Raw genomic sequence first — 24,846 nt, 5'->3', positions numbered from 1 at the left:
GGAGCCAGAGGACATCCCTGTCGCACCCCAAGGTGTACAGGGAATGGCTCTGACTCCCGGCCACGTAGTTCTACCCGGGCCCGCTCACCATCATGAAGGTCCTTAATGATCGTGAGCAGAGGGTCAGGTACTCCAAAAGCACGAAGAACGACCCAGAGCCCAGGCCTACTGATGGTATCATAGGCCTTGACCAGGTCAATAAAGCAGAGATGTAGGTCTTGTTGGAATTCTCTACACCTCTGCTGTAGCAGACGGACAGAAAATATGGCATCTGTGCAGGACCGCCCTTTTTTGAAACCGCACACACACACTCACACACACGCCCCCACCACCGCCCTTTATCCCCCCTCCCCCGCAGGTAATGGGCGGTGCCGTTCGTCACATGGGAAGTGACGTCACGCCAGGTGCAGCCCCACCTCCACCACCGCCCTTTATCCCCCCTCCCCCGCAGGCAATGGGCGGTGCCATTCGTCACACGAGAAGTGACGTCACGCTAGGCGCTGCCCCACCCCCACCACCGCCCTTCATCCCCCCCCCTCCCCCGCAGGTAATGGGCGGTGCCATTTGTCACATGGGAAGTGACGTCACGCCAGCTGCTGCCCCACCCCCCACCTCTCCGTCACCCACGCGCCAGCGCTCAGCGCCATTTTCCCGCGTGCGTAGTCGCCGAGAGGCCCCCAGCGAGCCCGGGACCCCGACAGCAGCCAGACCCCCGGAGCCACGGGGATCCCTTCCCGAGATCAGGGAACAACCCCCTCGCCAACACCGCCCACAGCACGAATCGGGGACCTCGCAAACGGCAGCAGCAGCAGTCACCCTAGCTACCCCCTTGCTGAGACGGGAGAGAGCTCCCTTCTCTGAGGCGAACTTGAGGGGATTCAGGGACCCCCCCCCCCCCGCCCGCGAAGACGGAACCCCCGAAATGAGGGGGCTGTACCCCAGGGTGCTGCTGCTACCCCTGCTGCTGCTGCTGGGCGCGGTGAGAGCGGAGGAACAAAGCCGCGAGTCTCAGGTAACGGGGCCTCACACCCCCAAACGCGTCCTCCTCATCCCCTTCATCCCCTTTTCAAGCTCGTTCGTCAGCCCCCCCCCTCGCATCCCTCTACCACTTACACTGCTTCCCCCCACCCCACCCACCTCACCACCAACCTCCCACCTCACCAACCTCACCACCCCCCACCTCACCACCCCCCCACCTCACCAACCTCCCACCCCACCACCCCCCCACCTCACCAACCTCCCACCCCACCAACCAAAGAAAAAGTGTACGTTTTTATTCGCAGCCGGCGTTACTATTCGGAGTTTATTTTCCGGGTTTAGGCCACGCAACGATCCGGCCAAATTTATGTCGTTAAGAACACCCCCCACCATCGGACCCCCAAGCAAATTGAATCGCCGTGGGTGAAATGAGCGTCTTAACGGTATGCCCGTTATTAATTTCGCCTCGAAATTGCGGATTAGAGGTCGGAGTACAATCAAACCATTTCAAACTTTTTTTTTATTTCACCAGATAAAGCCCCACTGGGTTATATAGCTCGCTTTCAGAAGCGCCCTGGCCATAAACGATAGCCCGATGAGGCGGTTATTCACATGGGTATTTTTAGCGTCACAAACAACTCCCAAAGCGCACGTTGATTATAAATATGCAGGGAAAACCTGTAAGAACCGGAGAAAAATCCACACGGCCACGGGGAGAACACGCAAACTCCAAATACACAGGCACCTTCAGCGTCGGGATCGAACCCACGACCTCCGGCATACCAGGCGAGGTAGTTAACATCTCTAGATTTGAAGCTTTCGTGACTGCAAGGATCCATACTCTTTGGTTCTATTCGGTAAAGTCACGTAGGTAAAAAATAAAATAACAAAAAATCACGACGTTTCGGCCACAGCACAAGTGGCCTTCATCAGGTGAAGGGACTGGACTGTCCAGAGGAGAGCGTTGGAGTGAAGACAGCAAGCCCACAGCTTAAAGGACGCGACCTGGCCGAAACGTGATTTTTTGTTATTTTATTTTTTACCTACGTGACTTTACCGAATAGAACCAAAGAGTATAGTTAACATCTCGCCACTGTTGGAGAAACGTGAAGTAAGCGACTTGGCACGCGCGGCAATCTTCAGGTTCAAGGGCCGAGGCAAATGGGAACGGTCGGCCGGTGTCGTCGACGCGTGGCCCAACGCGACCAACGTCGCTTGTGAACTTCGTGACGTTGACCGTGCTACCCCCCCCACCCCCCCCACGTGACGAAATGGGGGACGGGGGGGGCGGCCTGGCTGGATTTCGAGCGACGAGGAGCGCGTGAGAGAGGGGGGGGGGGGGGGGCGCGCGCGGCACCGTTAGCGTCGTCCCAACGGAGTCGCCGCCGCCGCCCCTCCGCCGCTTGGCCTCGCAGGGAAGGCACGGGGGGACGTCCAAGCGGGAGACGGAGCGCCAGGAGGAGGAGGAGCGCCAGGAGGAGGAGGAGGCGGGCGTCGGCGCCGCGGGGGCGGAAGAGGGCGGCGTGCTCGCGTTCCGCCGGCTGCGGAGCGGCAGGCGGCGCCGGCAGAAGCGCGGCTGGCTCATCCCGGCGATCAACGTCCCCGAGAACGACCGCGGGCCCTTCCCCAAGGGGCTGGTGCAGGTGAAGGTCCCCCTGCCCTCTTCCCCCCCCCCCTCACCCCCTCTACCCCCACACCCCTCCCCCACCGGCAAGAAAGGGGGGCCTGGGTTCGATCCCCAACTCGGGTGCCCTGCTGCCTACGTTCAACCCCCTGTTGAGCAGTGTGTGAATGTCACGCGTTGGTGAGTGAGGGTGAATGTGTGTGTGTGGCATGTGGTGTATTTGTCTTGGGGGTTCGTGGTGTATTTAGCATGCCATGTATCAGCATGTGATGTTTGTGTGTGTGTGTACATGTATATATGTTGGGGGAGCGGTGGCCAATTGGTTAACACACACTGCGCTCTGAACCTGGAGACGTGAGTTTGATTTCCACATACGGCTAACACCCAGTGACACTTATCTGAACTTGGTCTCAACTAAGTACACGGTGCGGTGTATATAGCCGTCTCCACACTGGGGGGATAAAGGCGGCCGGGTGTGTTGGTAACCGCGTATCGCACCCCCTCGTGTGCCACGCCAGCCTTCATATTTGCTGCCGCTCGCCAACCGCGCTTGCCCCGCGTATTCACGCGATGTACGAGCGTGGCTATCGTGCAGAGCGTAACGCCGCCCCCTGCCGCCTCCCCTACCCCGTCCGCGTCCGCCCCCGCAGATCAAATCGAACACGCGCGGGAAAATCCGCTACAGCATCGTGGGGCCCGGCGCCGACCAGAACCCCACGGGGGTGTTCGTCGTAAACTCCGTGACCGGGCGCCTCTCGGTCACCAAGACTCTGGACCGTGAGCTAATCGCAGAGTATCTGGTGAGGCGCCCACGCGAGCACACCCACGTGTGTGTGTGTGTGTTAGCGAGCACACCCACGTGCGTGTTATTGAGCACTCCCACGTGTGTGTGTGTGTTAGCGAGCACACCCACGTGTGTGTGTGTTTGTGTTCGCGTAGTAAGGTCCAGGCCTCTATTGCGGAGTTTTCTCAAATTTCCTGGTCCCCGGACCACTCGGTCAGTGTAAACATTTATGTGGTGCAACCCCCTCCTGCCCCTGGTGACACAAACCATTCACTTCTCTAAATACCAATATTACTAAGTTATATTCATATTACCGGAACATTAAAAGAACGTTAACGCAGCTTTAACGGTTGAGATCTCAGGGTTCGGGTAGTTTTAATCGAGGTGGTTTACTTAATTTAATTTTTCAATTTTAAATATCACGAGTAAACTATTAATGTCCGAAACAAAAGGCGTAAACATTTGCGGATCAACCTGCAATCAGCATCGCAACCCAGCGGACCTCCAGGAGTACCGTCCCAGACCGTCGGTGGTCCAGGTACTACCCTTAGAGAACCGCCGCTCTAGAGGGATGTTTGGCCAACTCTAAACATCCAAACGTCGGCGACTACAACCACACCACCACCACCGCAACAACAACGAGACGCAGGGACAAAGGATCCCTTGTATAGCGCGTCGTAGATGGTTGAGGCAAGTGCTGTTAGCGAGCACCGCATAAAGGCCAACATTTGTGCACGACGGGGTGGGTGGCCAGCAACCCCACCCACGCTTTTGTCTCCAGAGTGGCGGCGTTTACACGGCCGGGCAATCGGGGGCGGCACCAATGACTGGGACCCAGGGGCAGCTCAGGGCAGCTCCAATGGCGATGAGAACCAGGGCGCAGAACAACGACCAGTCCCCACGCGCTTTCTTGCGTGTGCCGCACGTTGCGTGCGTTGCATGTAACGCGCGTGTGCGTTGCGTGTAACGCGTGTGTGCGTTGCGTGTAACGCGCGTGTGCGTTGCGTGTGCGTTGCGTGTGCGTGGCGTGTGCGTGGCGTGCCCGCTGCAGCTCAAGGCCCACGCGGTGGACATGAAGGGGCATCCGGTGGAGAACCCCGTGAAGCTCGTCATCAACGTCATCGACATGAACGACAACCGGCCCGAGTTCGCCACGCCCGTTTTCCAGGGCTCCGTGGCTGAGGGATCCCCACCAGGTGCGGCGTGCGGACGGGCACAGACGGGCGCGGTGGTGACGGGGGTGTGATAGTGATAGCGCCCGCCTGGGTATTTTGTACCATCGGACACTCAACCCCCGCAACTCTCAATTGGTGATGGGGCAGTTGTGGAGAGAGTGGAGAGTTTACCCATACCGGGGCAGTGTGCTCATGACCAGCTCCGGTTTGACAGCAGAGGTCTCACTCTGAATCAGTCGAGCGGCAATGTCTTTTCATCGGTTGCGTAACGCCGTGTGGAAGCTACCTGGTCTGTTGCTCTGCACGAAGCTTCAGGTCTTCTCGGCCACGGTCATTCGCTCCCTTCTCTCCGCTTGCGAAATGTAGACCCCCCGAATGGAACATCTTCGCCGGTTTAAAACATTTAGGCTGGCCTGCCTACGATTCATCCTGGGTTTAACCAGGCAGCCTGGATTGTGTGAGGAGTTCACGTATCCTCGAAAGATCTGGACAAAGTCCCATCGGTGAGCTCCTCCGGCATATAGCTGTGTCATGGAGCCCGCATGCCCAGCCACCGCATGCCGAAACTGCTTTTGTTCGGCCGGATCGAGGGAGATAAAACAGGCGCGTCACGGGCTAGAGAAGAGATGGAGTGATGTGGTACAGGAGGATGTGGAGCTAAGCGGACTTGCCAGTGTCAAGATCGGCCTCTGTGGAGGAGGCTCGTGAAGGACGCTACTGGGCAGTTGGAGGCAGCCGCCCTCCAACAACAACGGAGGGCGGAGGAGCGACACTCACAATAAGCGGAGTGCCGGGTGGCTAAAACACAGCAAGTTGGCACAGTAGGGGGCACAGGTGGTGCATCAGCCAGTCGTCTCAGTCGACCCGTGGCACCTGGGTTTGCCCTGTGACCGCCTCCCAGCGGGCGTTCGACACTTCACGTGGCCTCAAGGTGTACATAGCCTGGCACAAGCGTCGTGGTGATGTCACCGCCACTTAGTGGCGAATGGCGGTTGTTGTTGTTGTGATGGTGGTGGTAGTGGCAGTGGGGATATTGGTGGTGAATGAGGTAGAGGTGGCAATAGGCATGGTGGTGACGTTGGTAACAATGGCAATGATGTTTATGATTAACAGGTGAAGCTGGTTTAAATCATTATGATTGTGATGACATTATTTATAATATCTTTGATCGTGGATGTTGGATCGTGGACATGGACGTGGATGTTCTTGATAACGACGATGATGTTGAGAATGACAAAAATGGTGGTGGTTGTGATGCGAACGAATATAATGTTTTGTTTTTTGATAGTAACGACGTCCACGCCTCCCTCCCTGCTTTTCCCCTCTGCCCTCCCCTGCCCTGCCCTGCCCTCCCTCCCACCCCCGGCAGGCACGGCGGTGATGAGGGTCGAGGCGAGCGACAAGGACGACGCCTTAACGGCCAACGGCATGATCCGCTACAAGATCATGTCGCAGGCCCCCAAGGTGCCCTTGGAGCGCACGTTCACCATCGACAACGCCACGGGCGTCATCAGCACCATCGCCGCCGGGCTGGACCGCGAGGTGCGTCGTCCCGCGGCAACCGCCGCCGATTGGCTGACGTCGGTCCGGGGGATGGTGGCTAACCTCCGGGGTTATGTGTACGGTGTTACGTTCGCGTGTTTTCAGTCGTGTATGCACGTTGCGTTGAACGTCAAGTCGCGCGCCGTACGCAGGCGACCGCGCTGATCGGAGGTGCGAGGGAAGGGCGAAAGGCTCGACACGAAAAGCAGCTCTAAAGAAACGAGTTTTCAGTCTGGATTTAAAAGTGCACAGCTACAGTGGCTTCTTGATATTGTGTGGTGCCCTAATAAAGTATTAAAGCTTTCGTGGCTGCATAAAATTACTCATTGTTTTTTTCGGTAAAGTCACGTACGTAGAAATACAATAAAATTATATTAGAACAAAAAAACAATCGCGACGTTTCGATCACAACGCAAGCGATCTTCATCAGGTGTCAAGAACAAATCGCGGAGGTAAATACAGCAAAGAGATGAGAGATGAGAATTCAACAAACCTGAAAAAACATTATGTGAAGCACATCCAGTCAGGCCAACAACACAGTTAGACACTTCCTGGCGGACCACGAATTTCAGAAGAGCGTTAAATTTCGTGTTCAACCTTTGGATTGCACATACCAGCATAGATAGAATGAAATATATGTATTTCTACTGACCATGTACCTCGTATTGTGTGGTGCCCTGTGTCTCGGAAGCGACGGTGACGCTGCTAGCGCGCCGCGCTACGAACCCGGGGACCTGAGACCGGTCCAACACCGGTGACGGTCGACTCGGGCCTCAAATGAGTAGCCTGCTGCAGTGTGAAAACATCCCCACTAGGGAGACAAAGGCGGCCGGGCGTGATGCTGGCCACCCAGCACAAAGGTCTGTCGAGGCTGCACGAGGAATGCTTGTCCTCGTCGTTTTGTTGTTCATCTGTAAGAGTCGTGCGTCTGCGTGCCCCGTCTGTGTAGAGGACGCCGCAGTACGTGCTGGTGGTGCAGGCCTTGGACATGGAGGGCGACCCGGACGTCGGCCTCGCAAACACGGCCACCGCCATCGTCGCCATCACCGACAAAAACGACAATGCCCCCGAGTTTACGGGCATAACCGTACGCACCGCCGCCGCCGCACACAACCACGCCGCGCCACCAGATCACCCGCCTAGACTTTACATGGCCCGTTGATTAACATTGCATGTAGATTTACATTGCACTTAGACGAAAATGGCCCGTAGACTTACATTGCCTCTAAATTAACATTCGCCATCGACTAACATTTCCCGGTTGGCAAGATGTTCACTTCCTTGTGCGGTATGCGGAAGGTCGTGGGTTTGATCCTGACCCTGACGCGTGTATATTTGTAATTTGAATGTTCTCCCCGTGGTGGTCTTGCGTTCAAAGCTGTTGTGTACATTTCCACGTGATGATGAGCCACTTCGCTGAGCTACCATTTGATGGCTAGGTTGCTTCTAAAAACAGAGCTGCATAGCTCCGTGCTGTGGGGCCTCACCTGGTAAAATATTTTTATTTTTGAGACTGGCGGAACAATGAATCTGACGACGTCCCCCCCCCACCACCGTCTCCGCCGCAGTTCAGCGGTACGGCGCGCGAGAACGCGGTGAACGTGACGGTGACGACGCTGACGGCGACGGACGTGGACGAGCCCGGCACGCCGGCGTGGCGCACTCGCTACGTCGTCCGCGGCGGGGACCCCGGCAAGAACTTCGCCGTGGAGACCGACCCCCGCACCAACGACGGCAGGCTCTACGTCGTCAAGGTGGGGGGGGGCACGGTGGGGGGTGGGGGGGGGGGCACGGTGGTGGGGGGAGGGCGGTGGTGGGGGGAGGGCGGTGGGGGGGGGGTCTGTCACGCGCTGCCGCTGCGGAGACGGTGATGGTGGTTGGGTAGTGATAGTGGTGGTGATGATGGTGATGCTGATGGTCGTGGTGATGGCGTAACGTAGGTGGTGGTGATGATGATGGGGTAGTGATGGTGATGGTGGTGATGGTCGTGGTGATGGCGTAATGTAGGTGATGGTGATGATGATGGGGTAGTGATGGTGATGGTGGTGATGGTGATGCTGATGGTCGTGGTGATGGTGTAACGTAGGAGACGGTGATGGTGATGGGGTAGTGGTGGTGGTGATAATGGGGCTGTGGTGAAGGTGCCGATTATGGAGTAGCGGTGGTGATGATGGGGGTGGTGATGGTAATGGTCGTGGTGGCGGGGGAGGGTGATGTGGTGATAATGGTGATGGGAGTGGCGTCGCGATGTTATTGATTGGGTGGTGGTGATGGGGGGAGAGGTGGCGTGGTGGTGGTGATGCGATGATAGGGTAGTGATGGTGAATGCGGTGGCTGATGGTGAAATGAGGTTGACATGGCAATGCTGGTAATGGTCGCATAACGATGATGATGCTGATGATAGTGATGGTGGTGGCAAGGCGAAGTTCGTGGCGATGTTGCCGGTGGGCGACGGCGGTGACGACGTGGGGATGGCGGCGGCGGTGACTGTGGTGCAGCGGTCGTGACGGTGTTGGTGATGACTCAGCGTTTGATTGGTGGGAGGGTAACGTTGTGCGTGGTTGGTGTGTGGTGTGTGTGTGTGGTGTGTGGGGTGTGTGCGTGGTATGTGTGTGTGGTTGGTGTTTGGTGTGTGTGTGGTGTGTGTGCGTGGTTGGTGTGTGGTGCGTGGTGAGTGTGTGTGTGGTGTGTGGTGTGTGTGCGTGGTTGGTGTGTGGTGCGTAGTTGGTGTGTGTGTGTGGTGTGTGTGTGGTGTTTGGCGTGTGTGTGGTGTGTGTGTGGTGTTTGGTGTGTGTGTGGTGTGTGTGGTTGGTGTGTGTGTGTGTGTGTACGCCGCAGCCCTTGGACTTTGAGAGCTCGTCCAAGTACAACCTCGTCGTCGCCGTGGAGAACGAGGCGTCGCTCGAGAGCGCCGAGTTCGGACCGGCGAGCATCGCGACCGTCACCGTGAGTGCCCCCCGCTGCCCCCCGCGGCCCCCCACAAGTTTCGCCCCCCCACAGCTTCCTGCGCCGCTCGCGGGGGCAGATCTGATACCGCCTCAGACGGCGAAACTTCAGTCGCGCACATTTGTTATCGACAATTTTTCTCGGCCGATGAGAGCGAATGACTTAAGCACCCCGATGTTTACTTATTTCAAGTCCAGTAGACCTTTTTTTTCACAGGTGTCTCCTGGACATCTGTGCCGTCACCAGCGCTGTGAAGCACAGCGCTGGTGACGGCCGCACCGCCTCCCGCACGACCGCCCACACCGTGCCCCCCCCCCCACCTCTACAGGTGCTCGCTAACAGCCCCCCCCCCCACCCCGCCGCCCACCCGGTAGGTGACGGTGGAAGACGAGAACGAGGGGCCGACGTTCGAGCCGCTGCGGCGGGAGGTGAAGCTCCCCGAGGGCCTCCCCGTGGGCCACCACGTGACCACCGTGGTGGCCCGTGACCCCGACACCGCGCAGGGGCAGGCCGTGCCCGGACAGCCGGCAGCCGACCCTTCCTCCCGCCCTCCGTGTGTGTGTGCGCCTCACCTGTGTGTGACTCACTCTGTTCGGCTGTGTGACACTAAGCTGTGTGAATCGCCTGTGTGAACTCTGTTCAGCTGTGTGTGTGACTCACCTCTGTGTGTGAGACTCACCTGTGTGTGAGACTCACCTGTGTGTGAGACTCACCTCTGTGTGTGACTCACCTCTGTGTGTGACTCATCTCTGTGTGAGACTCACCTCTGTGTGTGACTCACCTCTTCATCTGTGTGAGACTCACCTTTGTGTGTGACTCATCTCTGTGTGTGACTCATCTCTGCGTGAGCCTCACCTCTGTGTGAGTCTCACCTTTGTGTGTGACTCACCTCTGTGTGTGATCTCACCTGTGTGTGAGACTCACCTGTGTGTGTGACTTACCTGTGTGTGAGACTCACCTGTGTGTGACTCACCTGTGTGTGTGACTCACCTGTGTGAGACTCACCTGTGTGTGAGACTCACCTGTGTGACCCACCTGTGTGTGAGACTCACCTGTGTGTGTGACTCACCTGTGTGTGTGTGACTCACCTGTGTGTGACTCACCTGTGTGTGACTCACCTGTGTGTGAGTCTCACCTGTGTGACTCACGTGTGTGTGAGTCTCACCTGTGTGACTCACCTGTGTGTGAGACTCAACTGTGTGACTCACCTGTGTGTGAGACTCACCTGTGTGTGAGACTCACCTGTGTGTGAGACTCACCTGTGTGTGTGACTCACCTGTGTGCACGTGTGTCTGTGTGATGGGGCCGCGCGCAGCTACAAGAAGCTTTGGGTGCCGGGCGACTGGCTGGACATCGACCCCGTGAGTGGCAAGGTGACCACGGCCGTGGTGCTGGACCGCGAGGCGGCCCTGGTGCAGGGCAACACCTACACGGCCACCTTCCTGGCCACGGATGACGGTGAGGGCTGCCCCCACAATGCACCACCCCCCCCCCCCCCTGTTTACAGACACGCCCCAGCTACACCACATTCACTCGCTTATTCACTCGTCATCACACCACGCTTACTCACCACTCACTCACTATCACTGGCTTACTCACCATCACTGATTTACTCACTCACCATCACTGGCTTACTCACTATCACTCACTCACCATCACTGGCTTACCACTCACTCACTATCACTCACTCACTATCACTGGCTTACTCACCACTCACTCACTATCACTCACTCACTATCACTGGCTTACTCACCACTCACTATCACTCACTCACTATCACTGGCTTACTCACCACTCACTCACTATCACTCACTCACTATCACTGACTTACTCACTCACCATCACTGGCTTACTCACCATCACTCACTCACTCAACCATCACTGACTTACTCACTCACCATCACTCACTCACCATCACTGACTTACTCACTCGCCATCACACACTCGCCATCACTCACTCACCATCACTGACTTACTCACCATCACTCACTCACCATCACTGACTTACTCACTCGCCATCACACACCATCACTGACTTACCATCACTCACCATCACTGACTTGCTCACTCGCCATCACTCACTCAGCATCACTCACTCAACATCACTGACTTACTCACTCACCATCACTCACTCACCATCACTGACTTACTCACCATCACTGACTTACTCACCATCACTGACTTACTCACCATCACTCACTTACCATCACTGACTTACTCACCATCACTCACTCACCATCACTGGCTTACTCACCATCACTGACTTACTCACCATCACTCACCATCACTGACTTACTCACCATCACTCATTCACCATCACTCACCATCACTAACTTACTCACTCACCATCACTCACCATCACTGGCTTACTCACTCACCATCACTCACGATCACTCACTCACCATCACTGACTTACTCACTCGCCATCACTCACTCACCGTCGCGCCGCGCTCGTTCGCCATTTCCCGCACCTTCGATTGGCGTGTGTGGCTTCTCCTTAAAGGTGCAATTCACAAAATGAGTGAGTGGGGTGCGTCTGTAGGTAGACTCAGCCTTACAATGCGTCCCTGGTGTGGTATGTTTGTGTAACCGGTCCACGTCTGGAGCGGCGGTGGAAGGGTCGGCGCGCTGCATTACAAACCCGGCAAGCCGAGTTCGATTCCCGCTCACGCCCAACATTGATGACGATTATTATCCGAATCGGTCTCCCCTTGGTTGACTCGGCCTCAAACAAGAGTACCCAGTGCCGTGTGTGTGTGGGTAAACATCCTCATTGGGGAGACAGAGGTGTCGTGTGTGTGTGTGAACATCCTCACTGGGGAGACAGAGGTGTCGTGTGTGTGTGTGTAAACATCCTCACTGGGGAGACAGAGGTGTGTGTGTGTGTAAACATCCTCACTGGGGAGACAGAGGTGTCGTGTGTGTGTGTGTAAACATCCTCACTGGGGAGACAGAGGTGTTGTGTGTGTGTAAACATCCTCACTGGGGAGACAGAGGTGTCGTGTGTGTGTGTGTGTAAACATCCTCACTGGGGAGACAGAGGTGCTGTGTGTGTGTAAACATCCTGACTGGGGAGACAGAGGTGCTGTGTGTGTGTGTGTAAACATCCTCACTGGGGAGACAGAGGTGTCGTGTGTGTGTGTGTAAACATCCTCACTGGGGAGACTAGAGGTGTCGTGTGTGTGTGTGTGTAAACATCCTCACTGGGGAGACTAGAGGTGTCGTGTGTGTGTGTGTCTGTAAACATTCTCACTGGGGAGACAGAGGTGTGTGTGTGTGTGTAAACATCCTCACTGGGGAGACAGAGGTGTCGTGTGTGTGTGTGTGTAAACATCCTCACTGGGGAGACAAAGGCTGCCGTGCCGAACCTTCGCTGGTTTGTAGAAGGCCGGCGAGTGGTGGGGGCGTGCGGGGATCTCGCTCTTCGTGTCTCGGCGTGCCGGTGGGAGCAGGCGACCCCGTGGCGAGCGGCACGGGGACACTGGCGCTGCTGCTGTCGGATGTCAATGACAACGCCCCCGTCGCCCGGCCCGACGAGGCCGCGGTGTGCGGCGCGCCGGGCGGCGCCGTCGACGTCACCGCCAGGGACGCCGACGAGGACTTCAACGGCGCTCCCTTCGGCTTCCGGCTGGCGCCCGGGAACCCCGCCGCCGACGACAACTGGACCATCCACCGGGTGGACGGTGTGTGGGGGGCCCCTCCACCACCCCCCCCCCCACGCTGCCCTTGCACTGCGCCACCCACACTGCCACGTCCGGCTGTGCGGACAGCAAACCGCACTCACTCGCTTGCTCACAATCACGCAGCAATCACTCGCTCACAATCACTCAGCAATCACTCAGCAATCACTCGCTCACAATCACTCAGCAATCACTCGCTCACCATCACTCACTCGCTTGCCATCACTCAGCAATCACTCTGCTCCCACTCGCTCGCCATGACTCCTACGCTTGCACTGCCCCCTACCCTGTCCCGCTCTGCCCCCACCTTGCTCTTGGCCTGTGTTGTCAGCAGAGGGCAGCGTAGCAGCAAAACCCAGCGCCCTACTCAAGGATTACTTCGTAATTATCTCACCCAGTATCTCGTTGTTTCTCGTGAACCGACTGAGCGTGGGGGTGGCACGCAGCTGAGCAGGAGCCAGTGGTATACTGGACATGGTGTGCCGGGTACGAAAATATTTTCCGGGTTTTTCCGATCCGGACGGATCCCCATTCCCCCTCTCTCCCTCCCCCCCCCAGCTTGAGCCGTAAGGCAGAGTCGCCAAATCCCGCCACGTTGATGGATCAAACACGGCGGCGGCGGGGTGCGGCATCGCAACGCGCAAAATCTTGTCCTCGCCCCAGGCCACCGCTCCAAAACAACCGAACGCGCCGGTCCATTGTCGTCGACCCGCACCTCGCGACCCGTCGGACGAGAGCCGGGAAAACGTCGCCGCCCCCGACCCCCTCCGGATTCGCCGGCGCTTTCCGAACGAGCGGGCGGCCCGGGACGCGGCCGAGAGCCGCGTCGTCGACTCTCGTCGCCGGCGCGACTCCCCGCGTCACGATGCGCCCGCCACCCCGCCCTCGGCGCACCGCGCGACATCTCTCCGCTCCACGCTCCACGCTCCCCTCCCCTTCTGCCCCGCAGGCGGCGGCTCGCAGCTGCGCATGAAGACGGCGCTGCCCGAGGGCCTCTACTTGGTGCCGCTGCTCGTCACGGACTCGGGCAACCCCGCGATGAGCGCCGTGTCGGAGCTCCAGGTGAAGGTGTGCGCCTGCGACCGGCGTGGCGACTGCGTCGGCCGCGACGCCGCCGGCGGCCTCAATGCCGCCGGCGCCGAGGCCGCCCTCCTCTGCCTGCTGCTGCTGCTGCTGCTGCTTCTCGGTGAGTTTGACGTCGTCGGCATCTTTTTGATTTAAAGCTTTCGTGACTGCAGCGATTCATATTCTTAAGCTCTTTCGGTAAAGTCACCATGTTGAAGGGAAACAATAAAATAATAAAATATATATAAAACAATAAAAATTCTCACGACGTTTCGACCATAACACAAACGGACACACCTGATGACGACCGTTTGTGTTATGGTCGAAACGTCGTGAGAATTTGTATTTTATATATATTTTATTGTTTTCCTTCAACGTCACTTTACCGAAAGAGCTAATGATTCCGGACATACAATACCCTGGTGTCTACAAACTAAGTTGCCTCTGTGGTAGTAGTTACATTGGAGAAACCAAACGCCATATCTCGGACCGCATTCGTGAACATAAAGCAGACCTTAAACACGGTAGGACCAACACCTCGGCCGTAGCAGATCATTGTTCTAATTCAGTAGGCTCACATGCCATTGACTTTTCCAAGACGGAGGTTCTTTGTAAGCCATCTGGCTTCCATGAGAGATTCGTTCATGAGGCTATCCACATATACAAGCACAGAGACAATTTCAACCGAGAAGATGGATTCTATCTTAGCAATCATTGGAAAGATTTGATAAATCATTTCAGTTCTTGATTGATTGTTCACGCTTACAGTGGCTTTCAGACAGCATACATAAAAACAAATTTCGTCTCCCCCCTCCTCTTTTCAAAAAATAGATGGACTAGTCCTGGCAAACTGCCAATCGTTGCGCGTGACGCAAACGTTATTTTTATATATATAAATAAATAAATAAATGTGCCGTTTTCAAAATAAATGTATGCAAACCGACACACCTGATGATGACCGTTTGAGTTATGGTCGAAACGTCGTGAGAATTTTTTATTGTTTTATATATATTTTGTTATTTTGTTGTTTCTCTTCAACGTGACTTTACCGAAAAAACTAAGAATATAAATTACTGCAGTCACGAAAGCTTTAAATCAAAATTTAATATAATAGCCGTCGGTATCGTTCGGGGGGACCCGGTGCTGCGGACGCGGGGCCCCCCTCCGGCGGCGCGGGGATTCGTGCGGCGAGATCTCCGTTCGTTCGCGGAGGATTTCCGCGGTTTGACCGGGGCGGGTCGCCCCCCCCCCCCCCGCGTGCAGTCCTGGCGCCGCTCTTCGTCGCTCGCAAGAGGCGCCGCGACGAGAAACCGCTCTGCGACCCCGAGGACGAGGAGGAGGGCGGCGACGTCTTCACGTACGACGACGACGAGGGCGGGGGAGAGGAGGACCGGGTGAGAGGCGTGCTCGCACATCTGCGCGGTGCGTTTATGCGGTGGTGCGGTGGTGCGGTGGTGCGGAGAGACGGCAGTGTGGCGGTGGATGCGGTTTGACTGTCCAGCGAGAGACCCTCTCGCGGTGGCGGCAGCGCCCTGCGTGCCCACGCGCCGGCGAGATGACGGCGCGGTCTGCTGCCGCAGGACTACGACCCGGCGCTGCTGCTGGTTCGGCTCCCGAGCGAGCTGCCGCCGCCGCGCCGCGAGGGCCCCGGCGTGCGCCACCTGGACGAGCGGCCGTCGCTGGCCGAGCCGCGCTACCCGCACCCCAGCGACATCGGCGACTTCATCAGCGAGGTGGGTGGTAAGGGGGGGTGGGTGGGTGGGTGGGAGAGGTGGCAAACGCCGCACGCACGTAGGGGATGGAACCGCGCACGACCAAACCCAGCGCCGCGCACGTGAACCATCGCCGCCACCGCCCCGTCAAACGATGCACGAGACAAAGGTCCCGTTGGCGAGGAGCGGTGCACGGAGGAGGGTGGGTGGCCGGCACCATGCCCGCTGGCCGTCTTTGTCTCCCCCCCCAGTGGCGATGTTGACACGCCGCGCCCGGGGACTCGATTGAGGCGGAGTCGAGCTAGGGGGGGAGGCCCAGGACCGGGTCAGATAATCGTCACCCCGGTGTTTGCTCGTGAGCGGGAATCCGACTCGGGCCGCCGGGTTTCGTAACGCCCCCAATTGGCGCAGTTGGCTACGTACGGCGCAGTGGAAGTTCTACGTAGACACGTACGTAGTGCGGCGCGCTGACCACTACACCACTACACCACCACACAGCGCACAGCGTGTAGATGATGATGATGTCGTCTTAGTGGTGGACGACGTCATTGCTGGCGACGTAATCGCCGATGTTGTTGATGCCATGGCGACCTTTTGCCGTTGCTACTCAGGTCACCGTCGTCGGCGGCGGCGGCTGTCGATGTCGATGACGTCATCGTCGGTGCCGCCATTTGTATTGTTGCTGATGCCGTCACAAACGTCACCGTCGTCATCATTGGATGTCGATGACGTCATCGGTGCCGACGTTTGTATCGTTGCTGATGCTGTCACAAACGTCACCGTTGTCGTCGGTTGTCGACGTCGATGACGTCATCGTCGTTAACGTCACCGTCTGTCTCCGGCGGCGGTGGTGGTGGTGTTCTGGCTTCCAGGGCCTGCGCACGGCCGACGACGACACGACAACACCGCCCTACGACTCGCTGCACGTGTTCCACCACGAGGGGGACGGCTCCCTGGCCGGCTCGCTCAGCTCGCTCGACTCTTCGAGCGCGGGGGGGGGCGGCGACGACGACGACCACCACGACTACTACGACTACTACGAGCGTCTCAACTCGTGGGGGCCGCGCTTCCGTAAGCTCGCCGACATGTACGGCGGCGGCTGTGACGACTGAGACCCCCCACCACCACCACCACCCTGCCCCCCACCACCACCACCTACTACTCTCAACCCCACTCTCTCCTCGTCGTCATTTCCTCCTCCCCCCCCCCCCCGTGCACCTCCACTCACCCCCCCCACACCTGCCAGCCTCGCCTACCCCCCCCGGCACCCACCCACCACAATACCCCCGTGACCGGCTGCCCACCGCATAGCACCGGCTGGACTGCCGATCCACCAGCCAGTGCGCCTGCCTGTCCGCCTGCCCGCCTGCCCGCTAGCAGCAATTTTGAGTTTGGAGGCTACTCCTTTTTTTCTTCTTTTGGGGGGGGTGGGGGAGTGGAGGTATAACCCGACTGGAGGACGAGGCGACGGTACGTGTAACGACTTCGTGGTACCAGGGCGGCGCCGCTGTGGTCCCTCCCCCCCCCCCGGCGAGGGGTAATCTGCGTTGGTTCACGACGTCGGGAACGGGAGGAAGTGGGCGTGCTTGCGGCGACGCGGTTCCAGATCTCCGGGTACGGACGAAGCCGATCCCGCGTCGGGTTTATGATGCGTTTAGAAATTCATGGACGGCTTTTTCTCAAGTCCGCGTCGCGACCTTGGACGAGGGGAGGTTCCTCGTCAACGAATCGGCGACGCTGAACGTTGGTTTGAGACGAAACCGGCCGGCCCGCCCACCCGCCCGCGAGCTGAACCGCAAAAAACCACGGCCGCCGGTTAAAAAGGGGCGAGTGGGCGGGGTGAGTGAGCGGGGAGGGGCGGGCGAGCGATTTTAAGCGAGCGCCGTCGCTAACGCTCAAGTTGGTACGTCGGAGCGACTCCCCCAAGTGACGCTGCTGCCCGTGGGTTCCCAGGTGCCCCCCCCCCCCACGTACTCCACAACTCCAGCCTCATGAACCATCGTTGGCCGAGACAATGACGTCTCTCCTCTTACCCCACCCCCGCCTCTGCCCAGTATAGTCGCATGGATAATGAGTTTATGGGACTGTACCAACCAATCACGTCAGCCGGGGGGTGGGAGGGGGGGGTGTCGGGGCTCTACCGACAGACGTGGTTGCCAGCAGGCGGTGATGTGCAAACTTGCGGTGTGCCACCGCCTGCGTTTTGAATGGTTCAACTAATCACGACTAATCACGACTATAATCACGACTAATCACGACTAATCACGACTCTAATCACGACTCTAATCACGACTAATCACTTTTAGGCGGTGGAGTTGGGGCAGCAAGCAATGAGGCCTCCTGCCCCGTTTTCAGCGCTGTGGAAATATAAGCTTCATAAAAAACTCTGTTGATTTGAGCTCGGCCTCTGTGGCTGTTAACTTGCCGAGTACAACATTTATTTAAGTGCCTATTTGGGTTCAGCACTGGGCGCCGGCTCAGCAGAGCTGCCGTGCCAGGGGCCATGGGGGGGTGAGGGGGGGCGGAGCGGTGGGTGGGGCGGTGAGCCGGCCGTGGCAGCAACCGCGCCCCGCGGAGACGGAGCCGCTCGCCGTCACAGAGCCTGGCGGAACAGCTCGCCGTGACGTAGCCGCCGCCACGGCGGTGCGACGTAACCAGCGGCAACGTAAAACCACGGCGATGGAGCTGCGCGTGGCGACGTCACCACGTCGACGTGAGCCGCGCGCCGACACCGATTGGACCGTGGTGCTAGAGGCCCTCGCGTCGTAATGGAGCCACGCTCGGTGAGCGAACCACGCTCGCGGTTACAGAACCGCCACCACCACCGCCCCCTCATATCGAGACTCGCAGGGCTCTAACCAGCGCCATGCGCGGCGCACGATTGATTTTTTTTATTTCATTTTTTTGATCGGGTGCAACCGCAACAAACATAAAACGTGAACATGAAAACATCTTAAAGTGACTATGCGCAAACAGAAAAATCCGGGAAAAAACAGCAAAAATCTTCCACGAAAAGCACCGTACTCCCACGCTCTGTGCAAAAATTCCAGCGGGATGCAAGTCAAACAACAACAACAAGACAACTTAGATTAAAGCCATCATTCTAACTCCGTACTACAACAGAAAAAACATGGCCAAACCAAAAAAAACTTTTCACACGGTTGCCCTGGCAACAATTACAGTTTCCTGGCAACCAAATCCAACATTTGCCTGGCAGTCAGGTGCATGCAGTAGCTCACAGCAGTTGATTTTATCGATGATTTTTTTTGCGACGATTATGAAAGTATTTTGAGCGTCCTCTGTTCTTTTAGTGCGGCCGCTCCCCCCGCCTCCCACCCCCCCGACCGCGTGATGGGGGGCGATAAGAGGCGGCTTTTATGTAAAGGTGTGCGCGGGTGTGCCCACGTGTGTACACTTACGCGATCCACCGCCCAACGGTTTCACAATAAACGACGACCCCCGTTCCCTGACTCCTCCGCCGTGCGGCGTTCACTCGCTCGCTGCACCCCACGCGAACGGGAACCGGACCGGCGCACCTGCCGGGCGGAAATTGAACGACGACAAACAGAAACGCGAGGCCGGCGGCCGGACCTCGGGCCGCGTGCTCGACCGCGGGGAGGGCACGGCCGAAGCCGGACTACTCGCGCAGTGGCCTCCGGCGCTTGCGCCAGGCTAGGTGCGCCCCGTTCACCGCTCGCACGGTAAACGGAGCGTCTCTCGTCTCTCGCGCGTGCGAGCGCCGCCGCCCGATGCGAGCGCCGGCTGGGAGGGGCGCCGCGGCAGCGGGAGCCGGAGTCGAGGAGGGCGCCCGCGGCGCCGAGATTCTCCGCCAGGCCGAGGCCGACGACGGACGGCGGCGAGAACTCGGGACGGCCGGCGGGGCGATTCGCCGTCGATGTCCACCGAGGGGCCTGGCGATGTTTGGAAAGATAAAATGTCACTGTTCGATAACTTCCACGTGTTCGTTAAAGGAGAGCTGAAAAAACTGTCAGGTTTTCTTGCAGCGGCTGCGTACGCCGCTGCGATTTGTCTGGACGATGTTAATTTGAAATTGCCAGCCCCTTCTCTCGAGACGGGGGGGCGCATGTTTGAGCACGCGGGTTGGCGAAAGGGAGGCCCAGGAGCGGTTCGGGTATCAGCCTCCATCGATGTGAAGGTCCCATTGTGGAGTTGAATCTTCATCTTCACATTTCACCTTCAATTCTTCGCTCTTCACCATCACTTCTTCACTCTTCACCATCACTTCTTCACATTTCACCTTCACCTCTTCATATTTCACCTCGATATCTTTAAAAGTGTCCAAGCTGGGATTTTCTTCCGGTTCTTGTTTCATGAGGGATGGGCTCATTGCGGCACTTTGACTTTCACAAGCTGATTTCAGACTCCACTCCTTGTTGATCTTCTGATGCTTGTGTGTTGTCTGGTGTCCATGAAGAGTTGATGACTGTGAAAACGCCTTCCCACACACACTGCACTTGAAGGGTTTCTCTCCTGTGTGTGTTCTCTGGTGTTTTACAAGAGTAGATGAATGTGCAAACGCCTTCCCACATACACTGCACTTGAAGGGTTTCTCTCCCGTGTGTGTTCTCTGGTGTGTTACAAGAGCAGATGAAACTGAAAACGCCTTCCCACACACACTGCACTTGAAGGGTTTATCTCCTGTGTGAGTTCTCTGGTGTACATGAAGATGTGGTGACTGTGCAAACGCCTTCCCACACACCCCGCACTTGAAGGGTTTCTCTCCCGTGTGTCTTCTCTGGTGTCTTTGAAGATTTGGTGACTGTGAAAACGCCTTCCCACACACACTGCACTTGAAGGTTTTCTCTCCCGTGTGTGTTCTCTGGTGTGTTACAAGAGTAGATGAACGTGAAAACGCCTTCCCACACACACTGCACTTGAAGGGTTTCTCTCCTGTGTGTGTTCTCTGGTGTGTTACAAGAGTAGATTAACGTGAAAACGCCTTCCCACACACACTGCACTTGAAGGGTTTCTCCCCTGTGTGAGTTCTCTGGTGCAATGTCAAATGTTCAGTACGATCCGTGCTGTATGGACACCGGTCGCATTGATGCCTTTTTGCACCGAGCTGCACCGAGTGCCTTTGCTCCATCAGTAAAATTCTGCAGAGGAAGCGACAGCTGCAGAGAGACAAAAATAATATCCACACCATCTACACGTCAGTATCGATGCACAGAGGAATGCATATATACAGTCACACGTGACTAACACGTCTATACTTATTCATATATTCATGTTATAGTGAAAAAGTGTCCCAAATTCATCACACGAGCTGTTATGGCACGCAATGAGGGCAAATGTCATAAACGTGCCTGGAAGCGCTCGTATCTTCAAAATGAATGTTAACCCAAAACTCCGAGCACACAATTTCGGCTGTCTGGCTTCAAAATGAATATTTATGAAAGCTAAATTCAGGTGACCTAGCAAAGGGTGTTGAAAATAATACTATTTGTGTTATGCAGAAATGCATAAATTAATGTTCAATCACAACTTATAGGTGTGAAGCCAGGCACAGATGTCCTTGAATGCTGGGATGAACAGTTCCGACCAGCTGCACGTGTGCTGTGATAACTTCCCGACTACATTCTTAGAAAGAGTAGCAGAGGAAAACAAAAATAAACTACTGTTTTTATATAACCTCCGTGCTCAATAGAGTTAGACTTTACTGCAAATACAAACTGTATCAACGATATATTGAAATGACAAGAGGGACCTTGAAAGTGTTTCTCAGAGGGGAGAAACACCTTAGGCCAGGGGTCGGGAACCTATGGCTCGCGAGCCAGATGTGGCTCTTTTGATGATTGCATATGGCTCGCAGATAAAACAAAATATTCTCACTTGTTTTAATCCATCCATCGATTTTTCACTGCGCATGTCCTGTTCAGGGCTGCAGGAGCAATTGTCCATTATTTTAATTGGATGATACTGGCCTACGTTTGCCGTTGCTGGGTAAAACATGTAAACGCCCTCTTTTGAATCAGTCTGAGACTGCGTCTGCTCGGTCATTAGCTCAAAGCTAATTCTTCGACGAAGAAGATGGCGAAAAGAAAAAAAGACGACGAGTATCGTACATTTCAGGACGAATGGACCGAAGAATTCGCCTTTGTGGAGAGAGCGGGTTCTGCGGTGTGTCTAATTTGCAATGACAAAATTACATCGTTGAAACGGTCGAATGTAAAGCGGCACTTCGACACGCGCCACGCTACCTTTGCATCAAAATACCCTGCGGGAGACAGCAGAAAGAAAGCGTGCCAAGAGCTTCTGAGCAGGGTGCAAGCTAGCCAGCAGCAACTCCGCGTATGGACCCGGCAAGGTGACTATAATTCGGCTAGCTTTGCTGGTTCTTTAGCAATAGTGAGGAACGGAAAACCATTCACAGATGGCGAGTATGCTAAAACGTTCATGCTGGATGTAGCCAATGAACTTTTTGATGATCTTCCGAACAAAGACAAGATAATCAAACGGATACAAGACATGCCTCTGTCGGCAAGAACTGTTCATGATCGTACCATCGTGATGGCAAACAAAGTGGAGGAAACGCAAGTGAAGGACATAAATGCAGCGCCGTTCTTTTCTCTGGCTTTGGATGAGTCAACAGACGTGAGCCATTTGTCGCAGTTCAGCGTGATTGCAAGATATGCTGTTGGTGACACACTGCGCGAAGAAAGTCTTGCTGTTCTGCCATTAAAAGGGTCCACAAGAGGTGAGGATTTATTCAAGTCTTTCATGGAGTTTGCTCAAGAAAAAAGTCTACCTATGGATAAACTTCTCTCAGTGTGTACTGATGGTGCTCCGTGTATGGTGGGGAAAAACAAAGGATTTGTGGCGCTTCTCCGTGAACATGAAAATAGACCCATCCTAAGTTTCCATTGCATTATACACCAGGAGGCACTTTGTGCTCAGATGTGTGACAGGCAGTTTGGCGAAGTGATGTCGCTGGTCATTCGTGTGATCAACTTTATTGTTGCCCGAGCCTTAAATGATCGCCAGTTTAAAACACTGCTGGATGAAGTTTTAAATAACTATCCTGGTCTGCTTTTGCACAGCAATGTGCGTTGGTTGTCAAGAGGGAAGGTGCTTAGCCGTTTTGCGGCTTGCCTGAACGAAATCCGGACTTTCCTTGAAATGAAAGGCGTCGGGCATCCTGAGCTAGCCGACACCGAGTGGCTCCTCAAGTTTTACTATCTCGTAGATCTGACTGAACATCTGAACCAGCTCAACGTGAAAATGCAAGGCATTGGAAATACAGTGTTATCCCTTCAACAAGCTGTATTTGCTTTTGAAAACAAGCTGGAGCTTTTCATCACGGATCTTGAAACAGGTCGTTTACTACATTTTGAAAAACTGAGCCAATTTAAAGATGCATGCACAGCAAGTGAGCCCATTCAAAACCTTGATCTCCACCAGCTAGCTGGCTGCACATCCAGTCTCCTACAGTCCTTCAAAGCACGCTTTGGAGAATTTCGTGAGCACACTCGTCTTTTTAAGTTCATCACCCATCCAAACGAGTGTTCACTGAACACAGCCGACCTGAATTACATCCCTGGTGTCTCCGTCAGAGATTTTGAAGCAGAAGTGGCTGACCTGAAGGCCTCAGACATGTGGGTGAATAAGTTCAAGTCACTGAATGAAGATTTGGAAAGAATCACACGACAGAAAGCGGAGTTGGCGAGCAAGCACATGTGGACAGAAATGAAAAAACTCCAACCCGAAGACCAGCTGATTCTCAAAACTTGGAACGCGCTTCCTGTCACATACCACACACTGCAGCGTGTGAGTATTGCTGTATTGACCATGTTTGGATCTACGTATGCATGTGAGCAGTCATTCTCACATCTTAAAAACATCAAGTCCAACCTACGATCACGTTTAACGGATGAAAGCCTCAACGCTTGCATGAAGCTTAACCTCACCAAGTACCAACCCGACTACAAAGACATCAGCAAATCCATGCAGCACCAGAAGTCGCATTAATGGTGAGTGTTATAACAACATTATTTAAAAGAATAAATTCAGAGGCTTATTATACTGACATTTAGTTGAATTCACTTTTAAAATATATTATATGGCTCTCACTGAAATAAATTTCCAAATTTTTTTCTTTCATGGCTCTCTTAGTCAAAAAGGTTCCCGACCCCTGACCTTAGGCTTAAGTTTCAACGCGTACCATTGAAGTATTGTTCATTGTAAGAGCTGGCTAAGTGTACATGTTGTGGCGGCTTGTAGAAGAATAAAAAAAGATTTCCCCAAAAAAAATATTGCTCAAAATGCCCCCCCCCAATATATTGCTATTCAAAATATTTAAACAAAAATAATAATTGCTATGCTATGTAAATAAAAATAACAATTTTCTAAACCTTGGCCACAATATGTGGACTTGTCTTCATGTAACAATGCATAGATTTCTGTTTATATGATTGTGGTTATGAAGAAAAAAACAGAGCAACGTTGTAATAGAATAACACTCTTAGACATTATTGTTAAAAAATAACATGAAGTCGATTCCCGTTGCGGCTTCCGACGTTCAGATGGAGTCGATTCCCGTTGCGGCTTCCGACGTTTTAGATGGAGTCGATTCCCGTTGCGGCTTCCGACGTTTTAGATGTAATCGATTCCCGTTGTTAGTAACATGGGAATCGATCGTTGGTGAATGGAGCTTGTGGAATCGATTTTAATGGAGTGGGGGATAAAGCGGGAATCGAGATGGTGGTAGTGATTATAGCTGATGGAATCGATTACCATTGGGATAATATTGGTGTAGTTATATTGTTACTGCTCCTCTGTTTAAATATAATTTACGTGCAAACTTTGCCGACTACACACTTATTAAAACAATGCTCTCGATAACTTTTACCCCGGGGTTTAAATATTGTTTTGTGATTTAAAAAAAACCCGGAAAGAGCGGGAAACATTGAACACCCTGCTCACTGATTGGTCCAAGCGGCACCCGGCCACCTCCCACCATCGCCTTCTCCTATTGGACGCTGTCTTCAGCAGCGTTGCGCTCCTATTGGCTCAGCAAACGCGGACCACGATTCGCGTTTCGTAATCATAGCTCGACACGATTCAGGACTGAGAAGGAATCGAAACAACGGAATCGCGTTTGAGTAAAAAAACATTTGATTTAAATATGGTACGTCAACAATACAACTTTTTTTTTACATTTATTTACACCGCGAGAATGCCAACGCGAGTTTTATTGTCGATGTTGAGTTTTGTAATTTCTTACTGTAAAAAAGTTTTCCTCAAAGTCGCTCCCGCCTCGGAGCCAATCGGATTTGGCGTCTTTTTTTGTTTTCCCGCCAATTTGTTTTGGCTCCTCCCC

At 55.0% G+C, this 24,846-nt stretch overlaps 1 protein-coding gene across 3 annotated transcripts; it reads left to right on the top strand.

Annotated features, from left to right (window-relative positions):
* Nucleotides 1-613: 613 nt before the first annotated feature.
* On the top strand, nucleotides 614-16,708 carry LOC116937350 (cadherin-2-like). Of its 3 annotated transcripts, none has more exons than XM_076061325.1 (15): nucleotides 614-1,012; nucleotides 2,394-2,621; nucleotides 3,253-3,402; nucleotides 4,438-4,582; nucleotides 5,931-6,103; nucleotides 7,053-7,190; nucleotides 7,672-7,857; nucleotides 8,942-9,049; nucleotides 9,424-9,602; nucleotides 10,365-10,507; nucleotides 12,502-12,732; nucleotides 13,679-13,915; nucleotides 15,058-15,188; nucleotides 15,375-15,527; nucleotides 16,379-16,708. In XM_076061325.1, exons 1-15 carry the CDS (start codon nucleotides 923-925, stop codon nucleotides 16,616-16,618), a joined length of 2,532 nt encoding a protein of 843 aa, XP_075917440.1. In that variant the 5' UTR covers nucleotides 614-922; the 3' UTR covers nucleotides 16,619-16,708. The 3 variants fall into 3 exon arrangements, with proteins under 3 accessions (XP_075917440.1, XP_075917439.1, XP_075917441.1); XM_076061324.1 differs by having other exon boundaries at nucleotides 15,296-15,527; nucleotides 16,379-16,694; XM_076061326.1 differs by lacking the exon at nucleotides 3,253-3,402 and having other exon boundaries at nucleotides 15,296-15,527; nucleotides 16,379-16,694.
* Nucleotides 16,709-24,846: the final 8,138 nt, after the last annotated feature.

This window comes from Petromyzon marinus, unplaced genomic scaffold (genome assembly GCF_048934315.1).
Source record: "Petromyzon marinus isolate PM22_M1 ecotype Great Lakes invasive population unplaced genomic scaffold, UKy_Petmar_22M1.pri1.0 PM_G_Scaffold_32, whole genome shotgun sequence".
NCBI classification, from domain to species: Eukaryota; Metazoa; Chordata; class Hyperoartia; order Petromyzontiformes; family Petromyzontidae; genus Petromyzon; species Petromyzon marinus.
This window is presented reverse-complemented; position numbering and strand designations above follow the sequence as displayed.

Bases quoted from the DNA above. Each gene is read 5' to 3' on its own strand.
- LOC116937350 (XM_076061324.1), top strand. From the start codon at position 923: ATGAGGGGGCTGTACCCCAGGGTGCTGCTGCTACCCCTGCTGCTGCTG. The intron at 6,104-7,052 runs GTGCGTCGTCCC...CCGTCTGTGTAG, and splicing joins CCGCCGGGCTGGACCGCGAG to AGGACGCCGCAGTACGTGCT. The intron at 12,733-13,678 runs GTGTGTGGGGGG...TCTGCCCCGCAG, and splicing joins GACCATCCACCGGGTGGACG to GCGGCGGCTCGCAGCTGCGC.